Consider the following 20,576-nt stretch of genomic DNA (forward strand, 5'->3'; position numbering starts at 1 on the left):
CTTAGGTCCCTAACTACAAAATAAGTGGTTCATGGAAGCCATTTAGTGAGCATCCTGAACACTGTATGACATGGGACAAAAAAACAGTGACAGACACGCATTGCATGAATCACATCTGCTCACAAGATTGCTCCATTGCCTCATCAGACATAACTTACAAAACATAAGTTCAAATATAAACTACTAAGCATTTCAAGATGGCCACAGCAGAGCATTAAACCAAATGCACAGCCCTTCTAAGCACCGGTTGCCTGCTGATAAAGCTGGCCCTACTCTCTGCTCTCACTTTCCACTTCATACTCTTCTGACCTCAAACAACAAAAAAGCTCTCTGCCCATTCCTTCTTGATGCTTCTGCACATATAAGCCACATTGCCCAGTGGCAGTAAACTGAGGATTAATGGAGTTGGTCTGGTTAACTTGGAAAACAAGGGAGTTGTTGGCTGGAGAAGGGTGTTTCAGCCTCTTCCACTCAAGCTAGGACCGGTCCCTAGATTAGAGCAAGCACGTGTTAGCTACCTTTAAAAAACAACAACATACCTTCATAAAGAATGCCTAGATTCAAAGCATTTGCTACGTTTTCATTTGTTCCTTTATTGTCCCAGTGAATACTTACTACCTACTTCAAATTGCAACGAGATGCTGACAATTTAGCTATCGATAAAGCAGATGTAGTTCCTGCCCTTATTCAACTTCAAGAAACAGGAAATGAACGACAAGTCAGTGTCACAAGGAATACTCCAAAAATGCAGGGCACTAAGAAAGTGTAAAACAGATACTAAGGGGCTTTAGGGTCAGATAAGTCTTTCTGGAAGAATTAATCTGTACAGTGAAACTTCAGTATACATATGAGAAAGTCAGGCCAAGGGAAAGAATGTTCTTGACAGAACGGTATTGGCAAAAGGGGCAAGAATCTTAAGAAAATGTACAAGTGGTGGAACCAGGAATCGTGGGGCTCTTTAAGGACAAAATATGTTAAAGGAGTCTGAACTTCACCTTAAATGCAACAGGGAGCCACTGTCAAGTTTCCTATTTGATACTTGTTTTGTAAAAATATTACTCTATGAAGAATATAGGGAGTAGAATCTGCGGTCAGAGTGGGTACTAGTGCCATTTTGGGAATAAGATTAGGCTGGAAGCTGGATTGGGGGGAAAAAAAGTGGGCATGAGAGAAACTTGGAAAGTAGAGTTGAGAAGACCGTGTGACTGACTGGACGGGCAAAGGTTAAGAGAGGATAAAGAATCATTAAGGATGATTTATCAGGCTTCTAGTCGGTAACTGGATGGATGTTGGTGCCATTTCTCGAGAAGCGTTAAAGAGCCAGAGGTAGCCGGCAAAGAGAAACATGGAGCGCCAATTTTCAGGTATCTGCAGTTTCCCTAATACCTCTTTAATCCAGAATTTGCTCCTTGCTTTGGTTTTAATTCCCCTAAAAGCTGCTTCCGTGTTGCAAGCTGGCTGACCGCTTTAACAGGCAACCAAAGAGATTCTTCTCACAGGAGGAACGCTTTGAGCACAACCTGGGACACTGGAAGCTGTCAGACTGAAGAAACAGGAAGCTCTGGACTACCGATCACACCCCGTCTTAAAGGTTTCGGAGTGACTCCACCCGCAAAATCCCCACATCTCTGAGGAAAAGGTCCCGGCAGGTCGCCGCGACCCGACCACCAGCTCCGCCCCCGGGCCCGATGGATGCCCGGATGTGGACGTGAGCGAGTTTGAGCCGCGTGACGTCACCTGGCGGGGCGGGACTCTGCCAGCGCCGGTTGGTGTTGGGTGCACGTGACCGCCTCCCAGCCAACCAATGGAGGAACGAGGCGGAAAATTTCGAATGTGGCGACGGTAGTTCCAGGCGACGGAGTACGGTCCTGGAGGGCTCATTGCGCGTGGCTAGCGCGAGAGAGCCTCGAAGAGCCTTGAAATGTGAGAAGGAGGAAGATAGCTCTTGCAGAAGTAGTGGCCAAGGTATGGTTCTGGAGCAGCCCCACCTCCCCTCGGCTTTCCGCCTCCTGAAGGAGGAGGAAGTAGGTTTTAAGGTGGGAAACAAGGGCGTAGTGATCCGTGTTTGACTTCCCTTGGGTTCTCAATACCGTTCTAAATTCGGTGGCCGAAAGCTCGGGCTCTGGAGTCCCACTGGCCGCGCGCTTTTCGCGGTTCAGCCACTCGATCTGCCCGTTCAGATGTTCTGTCTTCCTCTTACGTTAAATAAATGGAGACCCTAATATCCTACTTTGCAAAATTGTGTAGATTAAGTGATGTGCAAATAAAGCTTTTTACGGTAGTTAAAAGCCTGGCTCAACGCAAGAAAATTGACAGCAGTTCTTTGTGCAGCGTGATACCGTTGACGTCCTCATTGTCCAGGCCATTCTCTTCCTCACTTACCCTGAAGAGGCCGGCACTGACTAGTGTCCTACCTGGCTGTCTTCGCAGCAGAACTGATTGGATAATTATGAACGGAGATCAAATATGCTAGGTTCTTTTGAATCCAGAGCGCCACGCGAGTACTCTACAGATTGAGACCGTCATCTCGCGCTGTAGCCTGTCTGTGCTTTCATTCCTTCTGTCTACCACACCCCCTACTAATACCATCGCCTAATTTAGACAGGATATAAAACTTTTGATATGGAAAGTTTCTTTTGTGATTTTAGCTTGATTAAAAGTAATAAGGAAAACTTTAAAATATCTTAACTAAACTAGATCAGTAACTTAATCTGTATGACTCTCAAACATCCTCAATTCTAACTTAATTGTGTAAAACAACCCCTTTACCATTACTGCTTTTAAAAATAGCTATCCTATCTCTGCTAGGAACCTCCCAGTATATATTGTATATACCTTGGTAGAAAGTTCTTAATCTATAATATCTATATTTAAGATTCCAGACACTGCATAGAGGAAAATAAGGCCTGGAGAACATACTCAAGAAAGTGTAAGGTTTAGGAAAATGTTTGACTATCTTAGAGAAGGTAGCGATATCCTTTGTGGTGAAAATTGTATGCATACATTATTATTGGAAACAAGTTTTTTTTCAATTTTAAGATATTCAAAGTGCAATCTAGTGTAAAAGATGTTTCTGAAAAGTGGTTTGACATGTTTAGTAGCATGCTAAAACCTACCTGACTTACAACATTGAAAGATTAAGTATACTTATGTATTTAATACTCAGCGTTTAACTGTATGTACGACAATATTTTATGTCTGATTTGTTATGTTCATAATTCACTGGGAGTTAACAGCCCTAAGTTTTAGCCATACTTTGAGAATACTGGAGTGTTCTTCTGCCCAAGTTCCTGCTCTAGCTCTGTAATTGTTACAATAGCCTAATAAAATTGTATGTAGTGCTACATAGTTTAAACCTCTAAGGATCACCTTGACTTTCTTGAGAGTGTGTGTATATCATAAGCGATAATTAGGTTAAAATTATCTAATTATGGAAAAATAGTTGAATGACCTAATGTGATGAATTAATCATTAAAGAAGAGCTGGAAAACAAAACCCAGATATATAATTGCCTCAGAACTAATGCTGTAAGCCTAAGCACTAAAAGTTGGTCCTAAACATTTTCTTTAAGAAGCATAAATAATAATGGCATCAAGATATAATAATAAGCATTTTCAATAGTGTCTGGCATATATGCCACAGTGAGTATTTGTTAAAGAATGAATAAGTGGCATATTGTGGAATCTTTGGGTTGGAAATCTATATTCAATAAAACTTTTCTATAAAGTGCCTGAGGAGGACGAGAGAACATCAAAAACATGAATGAGATTTTAAAAGGGGAAAATTTATGTTATCAAGTTATTTAACTATCTACTTTGAGCTAATTCTACAGTTTAGTCTATTTAATGCATTCTTTATGAACAGCCTATGTTTTTTAAAGTTTTATATTTGATAATATTCTCTCTGAGAAAAATTATTTTTTATTGTTTAGGCAAAAGATGGCCAAGGAAAGATGCCTGAAGAAGTCCTTTCAAGATAGTCTTGAAGACATAAAGAAGCGAATGAAAGAGAAAAGGAATAAAAACTTGGCAGAGATTGGCAAACGCAGGTCTTTTATAGCTGCACCATGCCAAATAATCAGTAAGAGATTTTTATGTTGTCCTTTTATATCACTTTTAAGTTTAGATTTAATAACTGATAAATTTTTTAATCCTTTTTTAGCCAACACTTCTACACTGCTGAAAAATTACCAAGACAACAACAAAATGTTAGTTTTAGCTTTGGAAAATGAAAAATCCAAAGTGAGAGAAGCCCAAGATATCATCCTACAGCTGAGAAAAGAATGTTACTATCTCACATGGCAGCTATATGCATTGAAAGGAAAACTTACATCACAACAAACAGAAGAACCTGCTCAGGTATTTTCATTACTGAGGCCGAATTTCTTAGTTTAGTTAAGCCATGAATAAGTAGTTTAGATCAATTATTTTATTTAAATGAATTACTGATAGCTCAATTATGCATGAATTGTTTAAAACATCCTTCTTTGGTGCTTCAGAGCACAGCTATTGCATTTGGCCAGTTAAGAAAGCTTCAAGCATATAGGTGATTGAAGCCTGTTCCTGCCTATTTCATTCGTAAAGCAGGTAGCAAGACAGGATGCAGAAGACATAGTTTTAGCCTTTTGCATTGCTGGTCTATTTGAATGTTCAACTAAGTGAGTCAAAGATAGTGCAACTAAGCTAAAGATATAAAAGTGGTAGTTGAAGTGGACTCATCCAGAAGTTTTAATCAATGCTATCTTAGCTTTTACCTTAGCCTTTTGTTTTGCTATATCCAGTGGGGTTTTATAAGAACTACCTTTATTTAGGACATAGGGAGTATTTAAGTGCTTTTTGGAGAATCGTTTTTACCTACTTGTTGACTAAGTAGAGAAGACTGTTCACTCCCAGACAAGTAAGATCATAAACATTTTGCTGCTCAAATTTTCAATCTGATTTTCTTTTTGTCTAAGATTGTAAAGAAGGTGTTCAAATATGGTCCTGCTAGCCAAAATATAACAGATATGGAGAAGGTTTGCTTTAGGATATTCTTTGTGTCTTGCTGTACCATTGTGTATCATTGTGTATACAGTAATGTGTGTCATTACTTATGAAAAAAGTAATGATGAACTAGTTTATTTATCCCTTTTTCCAGTAGCCACTGCCAGGGAAATGAGGCAGAGAAAGAAAAAAAGCAGTGGTGAGTGTCAGGCGTACAGAACATTGAAATTCTTCCCAGTGGCCATTGCTTCGCTATACCAGTGAAAATATTTGAGTTGGCACTTAGACCGGAAGGTCAGATAAGAAAGTGAGAACATAATGATTAGGGGAGGGATATTGGGGGTGGGAGGAGGTGGGCGGGTAATTGAAAATGGAATTAATGTCACTTCTCCATTGACAGGAGAAGTCAGTGAAAGAGTTCTTGCTTCACTCCCTATTGATTCCTTATTTTTTTTCCTCCATGTGATTAAGACACGTGTAATATATATGTATATATACACATAGACAATAAGTACATATATGGTATATTTGAGAACTGCCTCTATAAAGATTAGGTATATTTTCTTTACCTTCATGGGAGGTTTATATGTGTGTGTGTGTGTGTGTGTGTGTGTGTGTGTGTGTGTGTATATATATATATATATATATTTTTTTTTTTTTTTTTTTTTTTTTTTTGAGACAGAGTCTTGCTCTGTCGCCAGGCTGGAGTACAGTGGTGCAGTCTCAGCTCACTGGAGCCCCTGCCTCCTGGGGTCAAGCGATTCTTGTGCCTCAGCCTCCCGAGAGCTGGGATTACAGGCATGTGCCACCACACCTGGCTAATTTTTATATTTTTAGTAGAGACAGGGTTTCGCCATGTTGGTCAGGTGTCTTGAACTCCTGGCCTCAAGTGACCCACCCACCGCAGCCTCCTAAAGTGCTGGGATTACAGGCGTGAGCCACTGTGCTAGGTGTGGTAGATTGCTTTTTTTTTTTTTTCCCCCAGAATGTAATCTTTTCTAATTTTGTATTTTCCTTGTTCAGTCAACTAGTAGGGGGAAACAGTTCCTCTAAAGGCATTTGAATCTTCCTCCTCCTTTTACAAAGTTTTTGCTGAAAAACAGAAATAGTAGGAAGTGAATACTCGATGAGATAATTACAAAAGCAGTTGGGAAAAAATTCTATTACTGCAGCTCAGTGGTTTTTGAGTATTTATTAAAAACATTGTTAGTTGCTACGCAAATATATTCTTAGCATTTAGAATGTCAACGTTTGTATTTTCTGCTATATACTAATTGCTTGTGTCACTCATTCTCAACCTCATTGTACACCCATGCTTCAGTGCTTATCAAATCAATTTAGCAGTGATGGAGAAGCTTAAAATGTAAAAATTTTACAAGAATGTTTTCTTGCCTAGCCTAGCAATAGTTAACATTTAGGTAATTTTTAACAGCCTTTTTGTTCCCTAATTTTATAGATTTTTTTAATGACTTGTTTTTAAGTTATATTAGTATATATTTAAATGTTCTTTTTTATTTACCTGCATTAATATTCGTTTCAGAACATTAGCTACATTGATGTCAAATTTAAAGTTTTCATCTTTGGCCGGGGTAGGTTGAGGGGGACAGAGTCTCGCTCTTGCCCCAGTCTGGGGTGCAGTGGTGTGATCACAGCTCACTGCAGCTTTCACCTCCCAGGCTCACGCACACTCAGCCTTCACCTCCCAGGTTCAAACGATCTTCCTATCTCAGCCTCCTGAGTAGGTGGGACTATGGGCGTGCACTGCCACACCTGGCTAATTTTTTCTTTTTTTTTTTTTTTTGCCAGAGACAGGATCTTGCCATGTTGCCCAGGCTGGTCTTGAACTCCTGGTCTCAAGCAATCCTCCGGCCTTGGCCTCCCAATGTGCTGGGATTACAGGCATGAGCCACCACACCTGGCCGAAAGATTTTAATGGGATTAAATTTCTGGTTGTTTTGTTTTTAATGAACATTTTTGGCCTATTTATTATAATGTCAACGTTCATCAAATTTCAGAAGATAATTCAATTAAATTAGAATTGGCTTCTTAGGAATTGAGTGAGAATTGTCATCTTCATAACAGAGATCTACAAATCCACCTCTATACTTAGGTTCTTCATCTTCCCTCTTGTTACAGTAGCAGAATGGCCCCTATTCCTGCTAAAGGCAAGCACCACCCCAAGCCGCTCCCTAGCCCATGCATCAGATTTTCTCTTCTCACCTCCTCTACAACTTTATTCTTGGAAGATTGTTCTCTCTTCCATATATCCCCCTCTCCACTGGATCATTTCAGTCATCATAAAGATGTGCTTTCGTATCTCTCAACCTTAGAGAAGAAGAAAGTAATGAAACCTCTCCTCGTCTCATATTTCTTTATCTCCTCATTTGTTTTCTTCCCTTCACAGCAGAACTTTTTAAAAGAAAACAGTATATTCTTCACTTCCTCAGCTTCCATTCACATTTGAAATGACTCTTTTTTTTTTTCTTTGAGACAGGATCTCGCTCCGTTGCCTAGACTGAAGTGCAGTGGCATAATCATGGCTTACTGCAGCCTTGACCTCCCAGGCTCAAGTGCTCCTCCAAACCTCAGTCTCCTGAATAGCTGGAACACCACCACACCCAGATAATTTTTAAACATTTTTTTGTAGAGACCACCTCACTATGTTGCCCAGGTTGGTCTTGACCTCCTGGGTTCAAGTAATCCCCCTGCTTCAGCCTCTCTAAATGCTAGGAATACAGACATGAGGTACCACGCCTGGCCTGCAGCCACTCTGAATCTAGATTTGATCCTTACCATTCTGTTGTCACTGCATATCAAGGTCACCAAAACCTCCATGTTACCAAATTCAGTGGTAACTTCTCTTTCTTCTTGACCTTGCAGTAATAATATGTAAAACAGGGACCACTCTTTACTTGACATACTTTGATCTATTAGTTTTCATGATATTATGCTCCCCTGGTTTTTATTCTACCTTTCTGACTATTCCATATCGGTCTCTTGCTGATTTCTTCCTCATTCTACCTTTAAATGTCAATTCTTGGCCAGGCACATTGACTCATGCCTGTAATCTGAGCACTTTGGAAGGCTGAGGTGAGAGGATCACTTGAGCCCAGGAGTTCAAGACCAGCCTGGGCAACACAGCGAGACTCCCATCTCTACAAAATAAAAAATAAAAATTAGCCAGTTGTGGTGGCATGCACCTGTAGTCCCAGCTACTTGGGAAGCTCAGATAGGAGGATCACGTGTGCCCAGAAGTTGAAGGCTGCAGTGAGCTATGATAGCACTACTACACTTCAGCTTGGGTGACAAAGCAAGACTTTATTTCAAAAAATGAATAAATGCCAGTTGTTGTAGACTCATCTTATACCCTGTCATAGCTTTATGTACTGTCTGCTGATGCCTTCCCAGTTTACAGTACAGAATCTAAAAACAAACACATACACACGTATACACACAGCCACCATTTGCTATCTCCACTTAAAGATGTATAAGGGATCTCAAACATACCTTATATAAAGCACAACTTCCCCTTGCCTCCCCCAAAGATACTGTATACTTCCTACCTTCCTTTATAAGTCTTACTCATCTCAGTAAAGTAGCCTACTCATTTGCTTAGTCCAAAACCACAAGAGGCTTTCCTCTCCCTCATTGTTCCCACCTCCATCCCTTTTCAGTCCTTGAGCTTGACCTGTCATCTCAAGGCCTTCCACTGGGCTTCACCTCCATAGCCATGACTCTAATCTTAGCTGATACCATGTCTTGCCAGATATGCTATGATGATGTCTCAACTCTTTCTACCCCTGGCCTCTTTTAATTCAGACTGATCTTTCAAAAACTTAAATCAGTTTACTTCTTTTCTTAATATTAAGTACCTTCCCATCATACTTAGACTGAAATCTAAACTCATGGTTCTCAAGGCCCTACATTATGTGGCCTCTGCATGTATATCTCCTACTGTTCTCAGTGACTATGTTCCAGCCACAACAGCCTTTCTTTCCTAAACACAGCAAGATTTTTCTTATGTGTATTTGCTGTTTCCACTGCCTTCTTTTCCTCCTGCTCTTTTAGTGGCTGGCTCCTTTGCAGTCTTCTGATTTATATCAGATACACTCTATTTAAAAGAGCAATCCAACCTGAGTTACTCTCTATCACCTCACCCTGGATATTTCCTTCATGGCACTTATCACAATCTGAAATTTTGTACATATGTCTTCTCTTTTTAAAATTTTATTTCCCTGCACTAGAATGTAAGCTTTAAGAGGATAAGACTTACTCTGCTTTTGAGCTCTTATAGACTCAGCTCCTAGAACTATGGCATGGCACCATGGTAGACTGTCAACAAGTGCATATTGTTGAATAAGTTAATGCTTTCTTCTGAATACTTCAGTTATAACAGTGTTTTGTTTTAATACATTAACAGAACCAGGAAATATGTTCCTCTGGAATGGACCCCAATAGCGATGACAACTCCAGAAATTTATTTGTGAAGGATTTACCGTTAGTATCAAATTCTTTATTATGATTATTAATACTAAGAAAGATTTAATTCTGTGATTCATTTATGAAAGGAAATGTGCTTATGTCAACTCTTATATTTGTAGTCTGATGCTTTCTCTGCTGAGAATATATTTAAGAGAATTTGATGTGTTGAAATTCTATCACATATAGCCAAGCTAAACCCCTTTTTCTCATATTTCACTCCTTTTTTGATGCCTAGGAAAAAGAAGCCTTACCAGAATTTTTAATTCTACTTCATACTTTCTTCCAGTCATACTTTTCTGTGTACCATGTTTTTATTTTAAGAAGGATTAGCTATTGAAATGAGATGTTTTGCCAGCCCTATAAATAGTCTGGTTTGGGGGAAAAATAAATAAATAAATGAAACATCATATTTAACACAGTTGTCCCACTGTCTCGCTGATCCAGTTCATTTTTCTAGATCACCTATACCCTCGTCCCCTTCTCTTGGATCAAATGTACTTTATTTATTTGTTTATGAATTATTAAGCTTTAATTATAAACAGTAAAATGCACAGATCACAGTTACACAGTTCGATGAGTTTGACTAATGTATATATCGTGGAACAAAAATGTCAATGAAGACATAGTGTTTTTACTATTAACATTTTGGGCCAGATAATTCTTTGTTGTAGAGGGCTGTCTGTGCATGATGGGATGTTTAGTAGCATCCATAGCCTCCACCCAATGAATCCCAGTAACATCCCTCAGGAGAACAAAAAATGACTTCAGATATTGTCACATGTTCCCTGGAGAGCATAATTGCCCTTAGATGAGAACTACTGCCATAGACAGTTCTTTCGTATGCCTTTCAAGTCCATCCCCTTCTCCACAGAAGTAACCACTAAGATGATTTCTATTGCCGTAGATTACTTTTAATCATTAGTAGTTTTTAAACTGTTGGACTTTAAGATCTGACAAACTTATGTTGTGGACAAAAAGTAAGATAAGGTAATCGCGTTTGTAGAAGTTTTCTAAAATAGTTATTAGTTACCACAGCCATTACCTAAATCTGTTTAATGTCTAGAGTGGAAAATTCTCTACAGAGAATAAAGAATAAAATTACAATTAGAATGAAACTGCCAGTAATAGTGTTAGAGTATAAAGAACACTTCATGTTTCATGAAGTAAAGAACAACATTTTTAAAGAAAATGAACAATGTTAACTTCAGAAGAGTTCAATAGTTAAGCACCATAAAAGCATATATTACAAACAAATCATAGCTCTGCTAATGATAAAGCAGGCTCCTAAAGAGTGATCAAACTACATTTTTTAAAAAACATTTTACAAATTAATTATCATTGGCTGTTTCCTTAGTTAAATGAAATTGAGTTATATAACATGTTTTCAAGTGGAACTATCCAACTTGATAGGTTAGTTCAAGTAGGAGTTGAATGTCAGTCGTAACAAATCAATCTCCGTATAATCAGCATAAGTGTCCTTTGGTTTCCTTTGATACAGAATAGATGTATTGATTTGAAATCGAGTTATGAAATGATACTAAAGGAAAGAAAAATTAGGAAAATACTGAATTTGTTTTTATTACATAATCATTAAATTTCTGTTTTTTCATTGGTATTTTCTAAGGCAAATTCCTCTTGAAGAAACTGAACTTCCAGGACAAGGAGAGTCATTTCAAATAGAAGGTAATCAAGTGAAAATCTAAAAATATTATTAAGGGCAAGATAAGGTCTTTGAGAACAAATAATACAATTAAATTTCTCTAATTCTTTTTTTCTAAACTTTTTAAATTTGTTCATCTGGTATTCTGCTCAAAGGAAATCTGTTTATTTTACACAGAGTAATAGAGTTTTAAAATATGTTTATTATGTCAAATCTGTAATCTGAAACTTTGGCTATAACTATGGCAGCAATTTACTGATTGCTACTATGTGTCAAGCTCTATGTTAGGCATTTTACCTGCACAATCTCACCTAACCCTCACAACAACCTAGGAATATAAGTACATTAGTCCCGTTTTATAGGAACTCAAGAAGGTAAAGTATCTCATATGAAGAAGTCTAGATGTTAAGAGCTAGTATTTAAAATCAAAGTTGAACTCCAAAGCTATCCCCTTCTTACTACTTTTAAATTGATATGTCTGTGTTCTCAAATGTCAATCTCCTCCACTTGAACTAAGCTTCGAAGAAGGGATAGTATTTGAATAGCAGAACCGGACATAGCCTCACTTTTCCTTAAAATACAGATTATATTTCTTACCTGAGAAGCTTTCTAGTTATCCAAATCTTATTTATTTTTCAAAGAACAACTTAGCTCCCACTTTCTCGTTTGTCCCACTCTGGAATATGCGGTTGTACTTCTCTGAATCTGTACTCAGTGAAACACATATTCATTTTCTTTAAACTAAGAGCACATAAAGCCTGTTATAATTTTTTTTTTTTTTTGAGAGATAGAGTCTCGCTCTGTTGCCCAGGCTTAGAGTGCAGTGGCGCAATCTCAGCTTACTATAAGCTCCACCTCCTGGGTTCACGCTATTCTCCTGCCTCAGCCTCCCAAGTAGCTGGGACTACAGGTGCCCGCCACCATGCCTAGCTAATTTTTTATATTTATATATATTTTTAGTAGAGACGGGGTTTCACCATGTTAGCCAGGATGGTCTCCATCTCCTGACTTCATGATCCGCCCGCCTCAGCCTCCCAAAGTTTGGGATTACAGGCGTGAGCGACTGTGCCTGGCCTATAATATTTTTAAAGATTAGAAAGATTGAGTGTCCCTTATTCAAAATGCTTGGGACCAGAAGTGTTTTGGATTTATTTTTTTAATTTTGGAATATTTACATTATATCAGTTCATCATCCCTAATTTGAAAATCTGAAATCCAAAACCCTCCAGTTAGCATTTCCTTGGAGCATCATGACTGCACTGAAAAAGTTTTGGATTTCAGATTTTCAGATTAGGGATACTGAACCTGTACAAGATTCTTTCACATGTCAGATATAAGCCATCAGTTGATCATTGACAAGTAAATAGATGGTATTATTTTAGTTCCCCAGATTTTTATTTACAGATTTTATAATGTAGGAAAACTACAGAATGACTTTTTGGTCATTCAGTTTTTTACTTTGAATTCTAAAGTTCTTGAAATTCAGTTTTCCACAAAGTCAAACTATTTTTCTCATTTATTTTTTAAATTCTCAGATCAGATACCTACTATTCCTCAAGAAACACTGGGATTTGATTTTGGTTCAGGTGAAGCTAAGTCCACTGATAATGTCTTACCTAGAACTGTATCTGTCCGTCGCAGTTTAAAGAAACATTGTAACAGTGTATGTCAGTTTGATAGCTTGGATGATTTTGAAACCAGTCATTTGGCGGGGAAGTCTTTTGAATTCGAAAGAGTTGGATTTTTAGACCCACTAGTAAACATGCCTGAAAATGTACAATACAATGTTTGTCAATGGAGCAAGGACCAAGCTAACTTATCACTTTCAAAGCTGATTCATCCAGGAACGTTTACTAAAACAAAAGAAGACATTTTAGAATCTAAATCTGAACAAACTAAAAGTAAGCAAAGAGATACACAAGAAAGAAAAAGAGAAGAGAAAAGAAAAGCTAACAGGAGAAAATCAAAACCTATGTCAAAATATAAAGAGAATAAAAGTGAAAATAAAAGAACTGTTTCCAAAAAGAAAATGCACAAATCTGTCAGTTCCAATGATGCTTACAATTTTAATTTGGAAGAGGGTGTTCATCTTACTCCTTTCCGACAAAAAATGAGCAATGACTCTAATAGAGAAGAGAACAATGAGTCTGAAGTGAGCCTCTGTGAATCAAGTGGTTCAGGAGATGATTCCGATGACCTCTATTTGCCCACTTGCAAGTACATTCAGAATCCCACCAGCGATTCAGGTACAAGACCAGTCACCAGGCCTCTAGCTAAAAGAGGACTGAAATATACAGATGAAAAAGAGACGGAGGGTTCTAAGCCAACAAAAACTCCTACTAGTAAGTGATCTACTTGTTTACCTGCGTTTTTAATGTTTGTGATAAATGATCACTCCTGATGCTTATATACTATACTTACCATCTGTTTCTCTGGTGGAGGTTGGAGACTTACCATCTGTCTCTCTTTGGGGGAAGTTATGGTCTGATTAAACAGTGTGGGGCTGGGTGTGGAAATCACAGTTGTATTGCTCTGACCTAATTCAGAAATTGCTTGTTGTGGAGACAGAATTTTTATTTTCAGTAAATAAGGACTCCCAAGAGGACAGAGGGACTCTTTTGTGGAGTTAGGTTGAATTGAAGTAGCTTTTATACACTTACCTGAAGTATCCCCTTGAAAGTGAAATCAAATTTGAATCCAGTGACTTGTTATTTTAATGGCCTTGTTTTATATTAAATTTGACAGGAACTGTGATTTTAAATAATCTTCTAGTTAGTGAAGATTTCCTCAATTGACAGACTTAGTATTCTTTTGTACAACATCTCTAAAAACTGGCTCAGAAAATATTTTATGAGATCAAAAGTAGTCATAGTTCAGATGTTCATAATACAACCTACACCTGTCCACAAAGATTCTCATTTGGCAGTTTTAGTTAATACAAGTAAAACTAACATACATAGTCAAGTTGTATCATTTTCAAAATATTGTTATATCATTTTATTTGATCCTCAGAACAATTCTGTGAAGTATAGGTGTTATGATGCTTATTTTGTTTATAAGGAGATTAAAACCTTAAAAACCGAACCAACTTTCTAAATCGGCTAGTCAGTGGTAGCAGGCAAGTATCTTCTTAAAAAATATGCTGTAGGCTGGGCGGGTTGGCTCATGCCTGTAATCCCAGCACTTTGGGGGGCCGAGGTAGGCGGATGACCTGAGGTCAGGAGTTCGAGACCAGCCTGGCCAACATGGTGAAACCCCATCTCCACTAAAAATACAAAAAAATGAGCTGGGCGTGGTGATACGCACCTGTAATCCCAGCTACTCTGGAGGCTGAGGCAGGAGAATCGCTTGTACCCAGGAGACAGAGGTTGCAGTGAGCCGAGACTATGCCATTGTGCTCCAGCCTAGGCAACGAGCAAAACTCGGTCTCAAAAAAAAAAAAAAAATCAAACAAGATTGGCAGAGTGTTGATAATTATTGAACCTAGGTAACTCAGAGTTTATTATACTGTTATTGCCATCTTTGTGTATATTTGAAAATGTCCAGAAGAAGTTGGGATTTTTTGGTTGTTGTTCACTTTTTAATTGAGACAGGGTCTTGCTCTATCACCCAGACTGGAGGGCACTGTCACTGTCATGGCTCAATGCAATCTCAACCTCCCAGGCTCAAGTGATTCTTCCACCTCAGCCTCCCCAGTAGCCGGGACTATAGGCATACGCCATCACACCTGGCTAATTTTTTTTTTCTTTTTTTTTACTTTTTGTAAAGATGAGGGCTCACTGTGTTGCCAGGGTGGTCTCAAATTCCTGGGCTCAAGCAGTCCTCCTGCCTTGGCCTCACAAAGTGCTGGGATTACAGGTGTGTGAGCCTGTATCCATAAAAATACATAAAATCCATAAAAAATACATTTTTAAAAGAAAAAAATATACTCTAAAATAGTGTTACTCAAGAGTTTGATCCCTAGACCTCTTAGAAATGCAGAATCTCAGGCCATATCCCATACCCTGGAGTCAGAATCTGCATCTTTGTGGGTTTTTTTTTTTTTTTTTTTGAGACAGAGTTTTGCTCTTGTTGCCCAGGCTACAGTGCAGTGGCACAGTCTCAGCTCATCCCAACCTCCACCTCCTGGGTTCAAGCTATTCTCCTGCCTCAGACTCCCGAGTAGCTGGGATTACAGGCATGTGCCACCACGCCGGGCTAATTTTGTATTTTTAGTAGAGACGGAGTTTCTCCATGTTGGTTAGGCTGACCTGAAACTCAACCTCGGGTCTCCCAGAGTGCTGGGATTACAGGCGTGAGCCACCGTGCCTGGCCATTAAGAAGTCCTCCTGTGGATTCATATACACATTAAAGTTTGAGAAGCATTTTTCCAGAATGTAGCAACCGATCTGATATTGTTCCATAAGATATATTTCTCAAACCGAAAGTTGGAATAATTAATACAGTACAATATATTTATGTGGCAACAAACAGGACAGACTATAAAAACCAGATAACACTGGAGCATATGGCTCTTAGTGTACAGTCATTTCACGGTTATAGTTTACTTTTTTGGGGGTACAGTTTGCTTTTTAAAGCTATTTGAGGAGATTGTTTTGCAGTGTCTTTATTATGTGTTGGACATTTGCCTTCCAATATATGTGTAGCTCCAAAGTATACTTGGATGTTTATGATGGGAAAAAAACTGAGTAACTTTTTAACATGCTAGTTTGTCTCCTGGTTTACACAGAAGCTGTTATTTAGAATTCTCATTTGTTTAATAGAAGGAATTTTAGCGGCTTTATAAGACTATAGGAAGAGACTTGATAAAAACCTTGGTATTGAAAGAGAGAGGACTTGATTCCAAATAGCAAGGTATGACTAAAATGAAATTCCATGGTTAAACTAACTTATTATGCCCAAGCTATCCTAGAAGAATTTTACGTTTTAGTGAAGTGTTCTGTTATAATTAATATTTCAACAATGGTTTGAAAGGAAGAGGAAAAAATGATGAAAAAGCCAAAAAAAAAAAACATGTATTATTGGCCGGACATGTTGGTGCACACCTGTAGTCCCAGCTCCTCAGAAGACTGAAGCAGGAGGATTGCTTGAGACCAGGAGGTGGAGGTTGCAATGAGCTGAGATCACACTACTGCACTTCAGCCTGGGCAACACAATGAGAGCCCATCTAAAAAAAATTCTGTTATTAAATGCTGGATTTTGTATACAGTTAAGATATATAAAATTGAGTACAATTTTAGTTCCTGTGTGGGTTTTTTTTAAATCATTCAGTAAAAATTATTTTGTAGGTACACCACCTGAAACTCACCAGTCACCTCATCTTAAACTGAAGGATATCACCAATGTCTCCTTGTATCCTGTTGTGAAAATCGGAAGGCTTTCTGTTTCTCCAAAAAAGACTAAAGAAAGCCCAGCAGTGGCTCTGCCTAAACGTAGGTGCACAGTCAGCGTGAACTATAAGGAGCCCACCCTCGCTTCGTAAGTATTTGGTTTGTGGGAACTTATTTTTAATGATACATGTCGGGGGAATAAGGTTATGGAGCTTTGTTCAATAATGAGTTTTTTCTGAAATAAAAACATTTGATTTTAAAAAACTGAAGTGGTAACATTTAAAATTGGTGTATTTTACCATAACTTGATACTGAGGAGTAAGTTAATATTGGGATGCTTATATTATGCCTGAGATCTCTTTTTACTCTTCCAGGAAACTGAGAAGAGGGGACCCTTTTACAGATTTGTGCTTTTTGAATTCTCCTATTTTCAAGCAGAAAAAGGATTTGAGACGTTCTAAAAAAAGTATGAAACAAATACAATGAAGGTTTTGTTGAATATTGTTTAAATTCAATCTACACCTCTTTCTGTTGCTTCAAGAGAGGATCTGTAAGAGTACACAAACAGAGTGAGCCATTGCCATAGAATATTCTCTTGACAGGAACCTAGCTCATAAACGTTTCTTCAGAACTATGCTTCAAATGGGATGTTTTGTATTAAAATGTTAATAAATCTAATTTGTTTTTTCTTTTGAATATAAATAACTGAACTTAAGCATTATCATCATACCGATTTCTTATGCTGCCTAAACCTCTTAATGTTGGTCAAAATGTATCTTTTGTTGTTGTTGTTGTTTTGGAGACAGAAATTCATTCTTGTTGCCCAGGCTGGAGTGCAGTGGCATGATCTGAGTTCACTGCAACCTCTGCCTCCCAGGTTCAAGCGATTCTCCAGCCTCAGACTCCCGACTAGCTGGGACTACAGGCATGCGCCACGACGCCCAGCTAATGTTGTATTTTTAGTAGAGACAGAGTTTCTCCATGTTGGTCAGGTTGGTCTCGAACTCCCAACCTCAGGTGATCTGCCCGCTTCAGCCTCCCAAAGTGCTGGGATTACAGGCATGAGCCACTGTGCCCGGCCCAAAATATATCTTATACAAACATTTTAGAAATGAATAATGATTACTCAAATTAAGATATTTTCGTTATAAGCTTCTGGCATCTCTATTTTTCCCTTAAGTGGGGGATACTAAAGTGAATGATTTTCTAAGAGGATCTTTTGAAACCCTTCAGTACAGTATTTAAGTAAAATAAATTATTGTGGATCTTTTGAAACTCTGTGTAGTATTTGAGTAGAATAAATTTTTGATATTTACAGTAGAGTACACCCTAAGTTGTTTATGAATTCCTCATACCACTGTTGTATTTAATTTTTCAGATAAAATGTGTATGGAAAAATGACTAGAGAAATTTATTGTTTTTTAGGCTCAGGGACTAGGTAAGTGACTAGTTCTGAACCCCAAGCTCTAATTGTATGTTCAGAGTGATGCCTCAATAAAATTACAAATGTCATGTACTTTCAGCATAGCTCCTTATTTAGTCAGAAATCTCAAAGATTAAATGTGTGAATATTTAGGGTTTTTGCATATTTTTGATCAACCAACGAAAGGGAATTGGTTCAGTTCAGAAAGTTTGATGTCTATACTTGTATATACCTCTTTAAATTTTAAAACTTTGTAGGTTATTCATTTTTAAAGAGCAATAAAGCTTGTATAGGATAGTGACTGCTTCCCTTCTATTCTTTAAATATCAAAAATAGAATATCTCTCTGTCTTCACTATTCTCATCCTTGGACATTTCCTCTCCCCTCCCCTTGGTATTCTCTTTTTTGGGGGCGGGGGTATGATCTAGGTGAGTTAATCCTTAGTATTTTCAGTAGTCATTGCTGTGAAACTCTCAGCTTCCCCTCCATACTTTCAACCTAACACTTCTCTCTCCCAACTTTTCTCTATGTAATCTCCCAGTTCATGATTCACAAATTATAATTTTATGGGGGGACCGTTCTAATCCTGATATCTCAGATTTTCTTGGCTGTTATCTCCCTATCTTTCTGTATTCTATGTCAGTCAGAGCCGAAATCCTTTTCATCATCCCTGATTTTTCTAGCCCCCTCATCACTGATTCATATACCCTAGTCTCCCATCACAGTCTCTTAATTTTTCAGTTTTTTTTCTTACTACTCCCTTTATACTTATTCTTTAAATTCATGGAAACACTAGAGTAGCTATCTTAAACTAAGACTAGACAGTAAAAAAGTCCGTTTCTCGGCTGGGCAGGTGGCGCACGCCTGTAATCCCAGCACTTTGGAAGGCCGAGGTGGGCGGATCACGAGGTCAGGAGATCGAGACCATTCTGGCTAACACAGTGAAACCCCGTCTCTACTAAAAATACAAAAAATTAGCCAGGCGTGGTGGGGGGCACCTGTAGTCCCAGCTACTCGGGAGGCTGAGGCAGGAGAATGGCGTGAACCCGGGAGGCGGAGCTTGCAGTGAGCTGAGATCCGGCCACTGCACTCCAGCCTGGGCGACAGAGCGAGACAATGTCTTTAAAAAAAAAAAAAAAGGTCAGTTTCTCAATCCCTGTAACCACCTTTCAAGTGATCAGTAGCTACATGTGGCTATATTAGACAATTGAGGAAATATTGAACATTTCCATCATCACAGAAAGTTCAGTTGGACCATGGCCAAATCTAGCACACCACCTGCTTCAGGATGGCCTATAAGCTAAGAATAGTTTCTACGTTTTTAAATAGTTGAAAAAAAAAAAAAGCAAACACTTGAAATCAATTTTAGTGATAGAAGCACTAACTTTGAACCCCAGTAAAGTACCTACATTATATTCTTGAGTTTGCCTCTTGGCCTACAGTCCTAAAATACTTACTTTCTGGTCTTTACCAAAAAAGTTTGCCAACTCCTGCTCTAGACCATTGAGTACTTTAATTTTGCCTTAAAGATCATTCTGCTCTGACACTGATCTAGCTGTGATCCTTCCCTTCCCTTCATCCCAAGAGTCAATCATTATCCTAAAATCAATGTTAAAGTGTTTGTATTTTTAATGTTCCTATAATCTTGTCATATTTATCCATAGGCTTTTAAGTATTGTTTTATATCTTAACATTTTATATGAATATTATGTTGTACATATCATTTTACAACTGACTTTCAGCATTGTTTTTGAGATTTATCCATGTTGGCAGATGTAGATTATTTTCATCATTGTACAGTTTATTATATAAATCAGACATACTCATTTCTTCTTTTCAGACACAATTCATTTCCACTTTATTATTTACAAATTAGTGCTGCAGTGAACATTCTGCATCTTTGTACACTTAAAATGCTTAACTTTCTATAAAGTTAATACCTAGAAGGGGAATTGCTCGGTTGTAGAGTATATTGAACTGTAGGAAATTGCTTCCTACAGTGGTTGCACCAATTCTGTTATAAGGAGTATATCACTGTCCTAACAGCAATTTCTAAATTCCAGTAGCAGCACACGCTGTCGATCACTTAGTTTTATTAGACATTAAAATTAGCCAAGCCAGGAAGTATGAAGTTATTTCTCTCTCTGTTTTAATTACTATGAACTTGTATCTCATTGATTTAATTACTTATGAGAATTCAAGTGTTTATTATTCTCATTTCTTCCTTTATGAATTATTATACCTTTTCCCTGCTTTTCTACTAGAATGTAAAACTATGGATTTTTTATATAATCTACATACTAGTCCTTTTTTCTGTTTACGTGTATTCTAAGTATCTTTCTTCAATCTCTGCCCTTTTTTATACCTTGCTTATAATTCCCTTTGATATTTAGAAGCTTGAAATATTAGTATCCTCTACCACCTTCTTCCTTAAGATTTTGTCTAAAATTTGTACAGTTTTGTTTTTCGCTTTAAGGTCGTTAAACCATATGGCATTTATTTTGAGTACTAGGGATCTAATTTTATTTTTTCCCACGAGGATAACCAGTTGTCCCAGCAGAATTCATTGACTAATGTCTTCTTTCCCCACTGCTGAATATTCCTAGCTTTATCATAGAATGGGCTTCTTTCCATTGCTTTGTTTAGCTTTATGCTGGGTATATTGTATAGTCACAATTTTTTGTGTGTTGGTGGAGGTG

The 20,576-nt window shown here is 37.9% G+C and overlaps 2 protein-coding genes across 2 annotated transcripts in view; both read left to right on the forward strand.

Moving 5' to 3' along the window:
* LOC126946724 (non-histone chromosomal protein HMG-17-like) overlaps nt 1-20,576 on the forward strand; it is a 1,084,902-nt gene that overhangs the window by 590,750 nt on the left and 473,576 nt on the right. The gene's annotated exons all lie outside the window — the stretch shown is intronic.
* SGO1 (shugoshin 1) lies at nt 1,805-17,159 on the forward strand. Its single transcript, XM_050777345.1, has 8 exons — nt 1,805-1,965; nt 3,932-4,080; nt 4,162-4,358; nt 9,403-9,479; nt 11,089-11,147; nt 12,660-13,466; nt 16,413-16,602; nt 16,829-17,159. Exons 2-8 carry the CDS (start codon nt 3,939-3,941, stop codon nt 16,938-16,940), a joined length of 1,584 nt encoding a protein of 527 aa, XP_050633302.1. The 5' UTR covers nt 1,805-1,965; nt 3,932-3,938; the 3' UTR covers nt 16,941-17,159.

This window comes from Macaca thibetana, chromosome 2 (assembly GCF_024542745.1).
Source record: "Macaca thibetana thibetana isolate TM-01 chromosome 2, ASM2454274v1, whole genome shotgun sequence".
NCBI lineage: Eukaryota > Metazoa > Chordata > Mammalia > Primates > Cercopithecidae > Macaca > Macaca thibetana.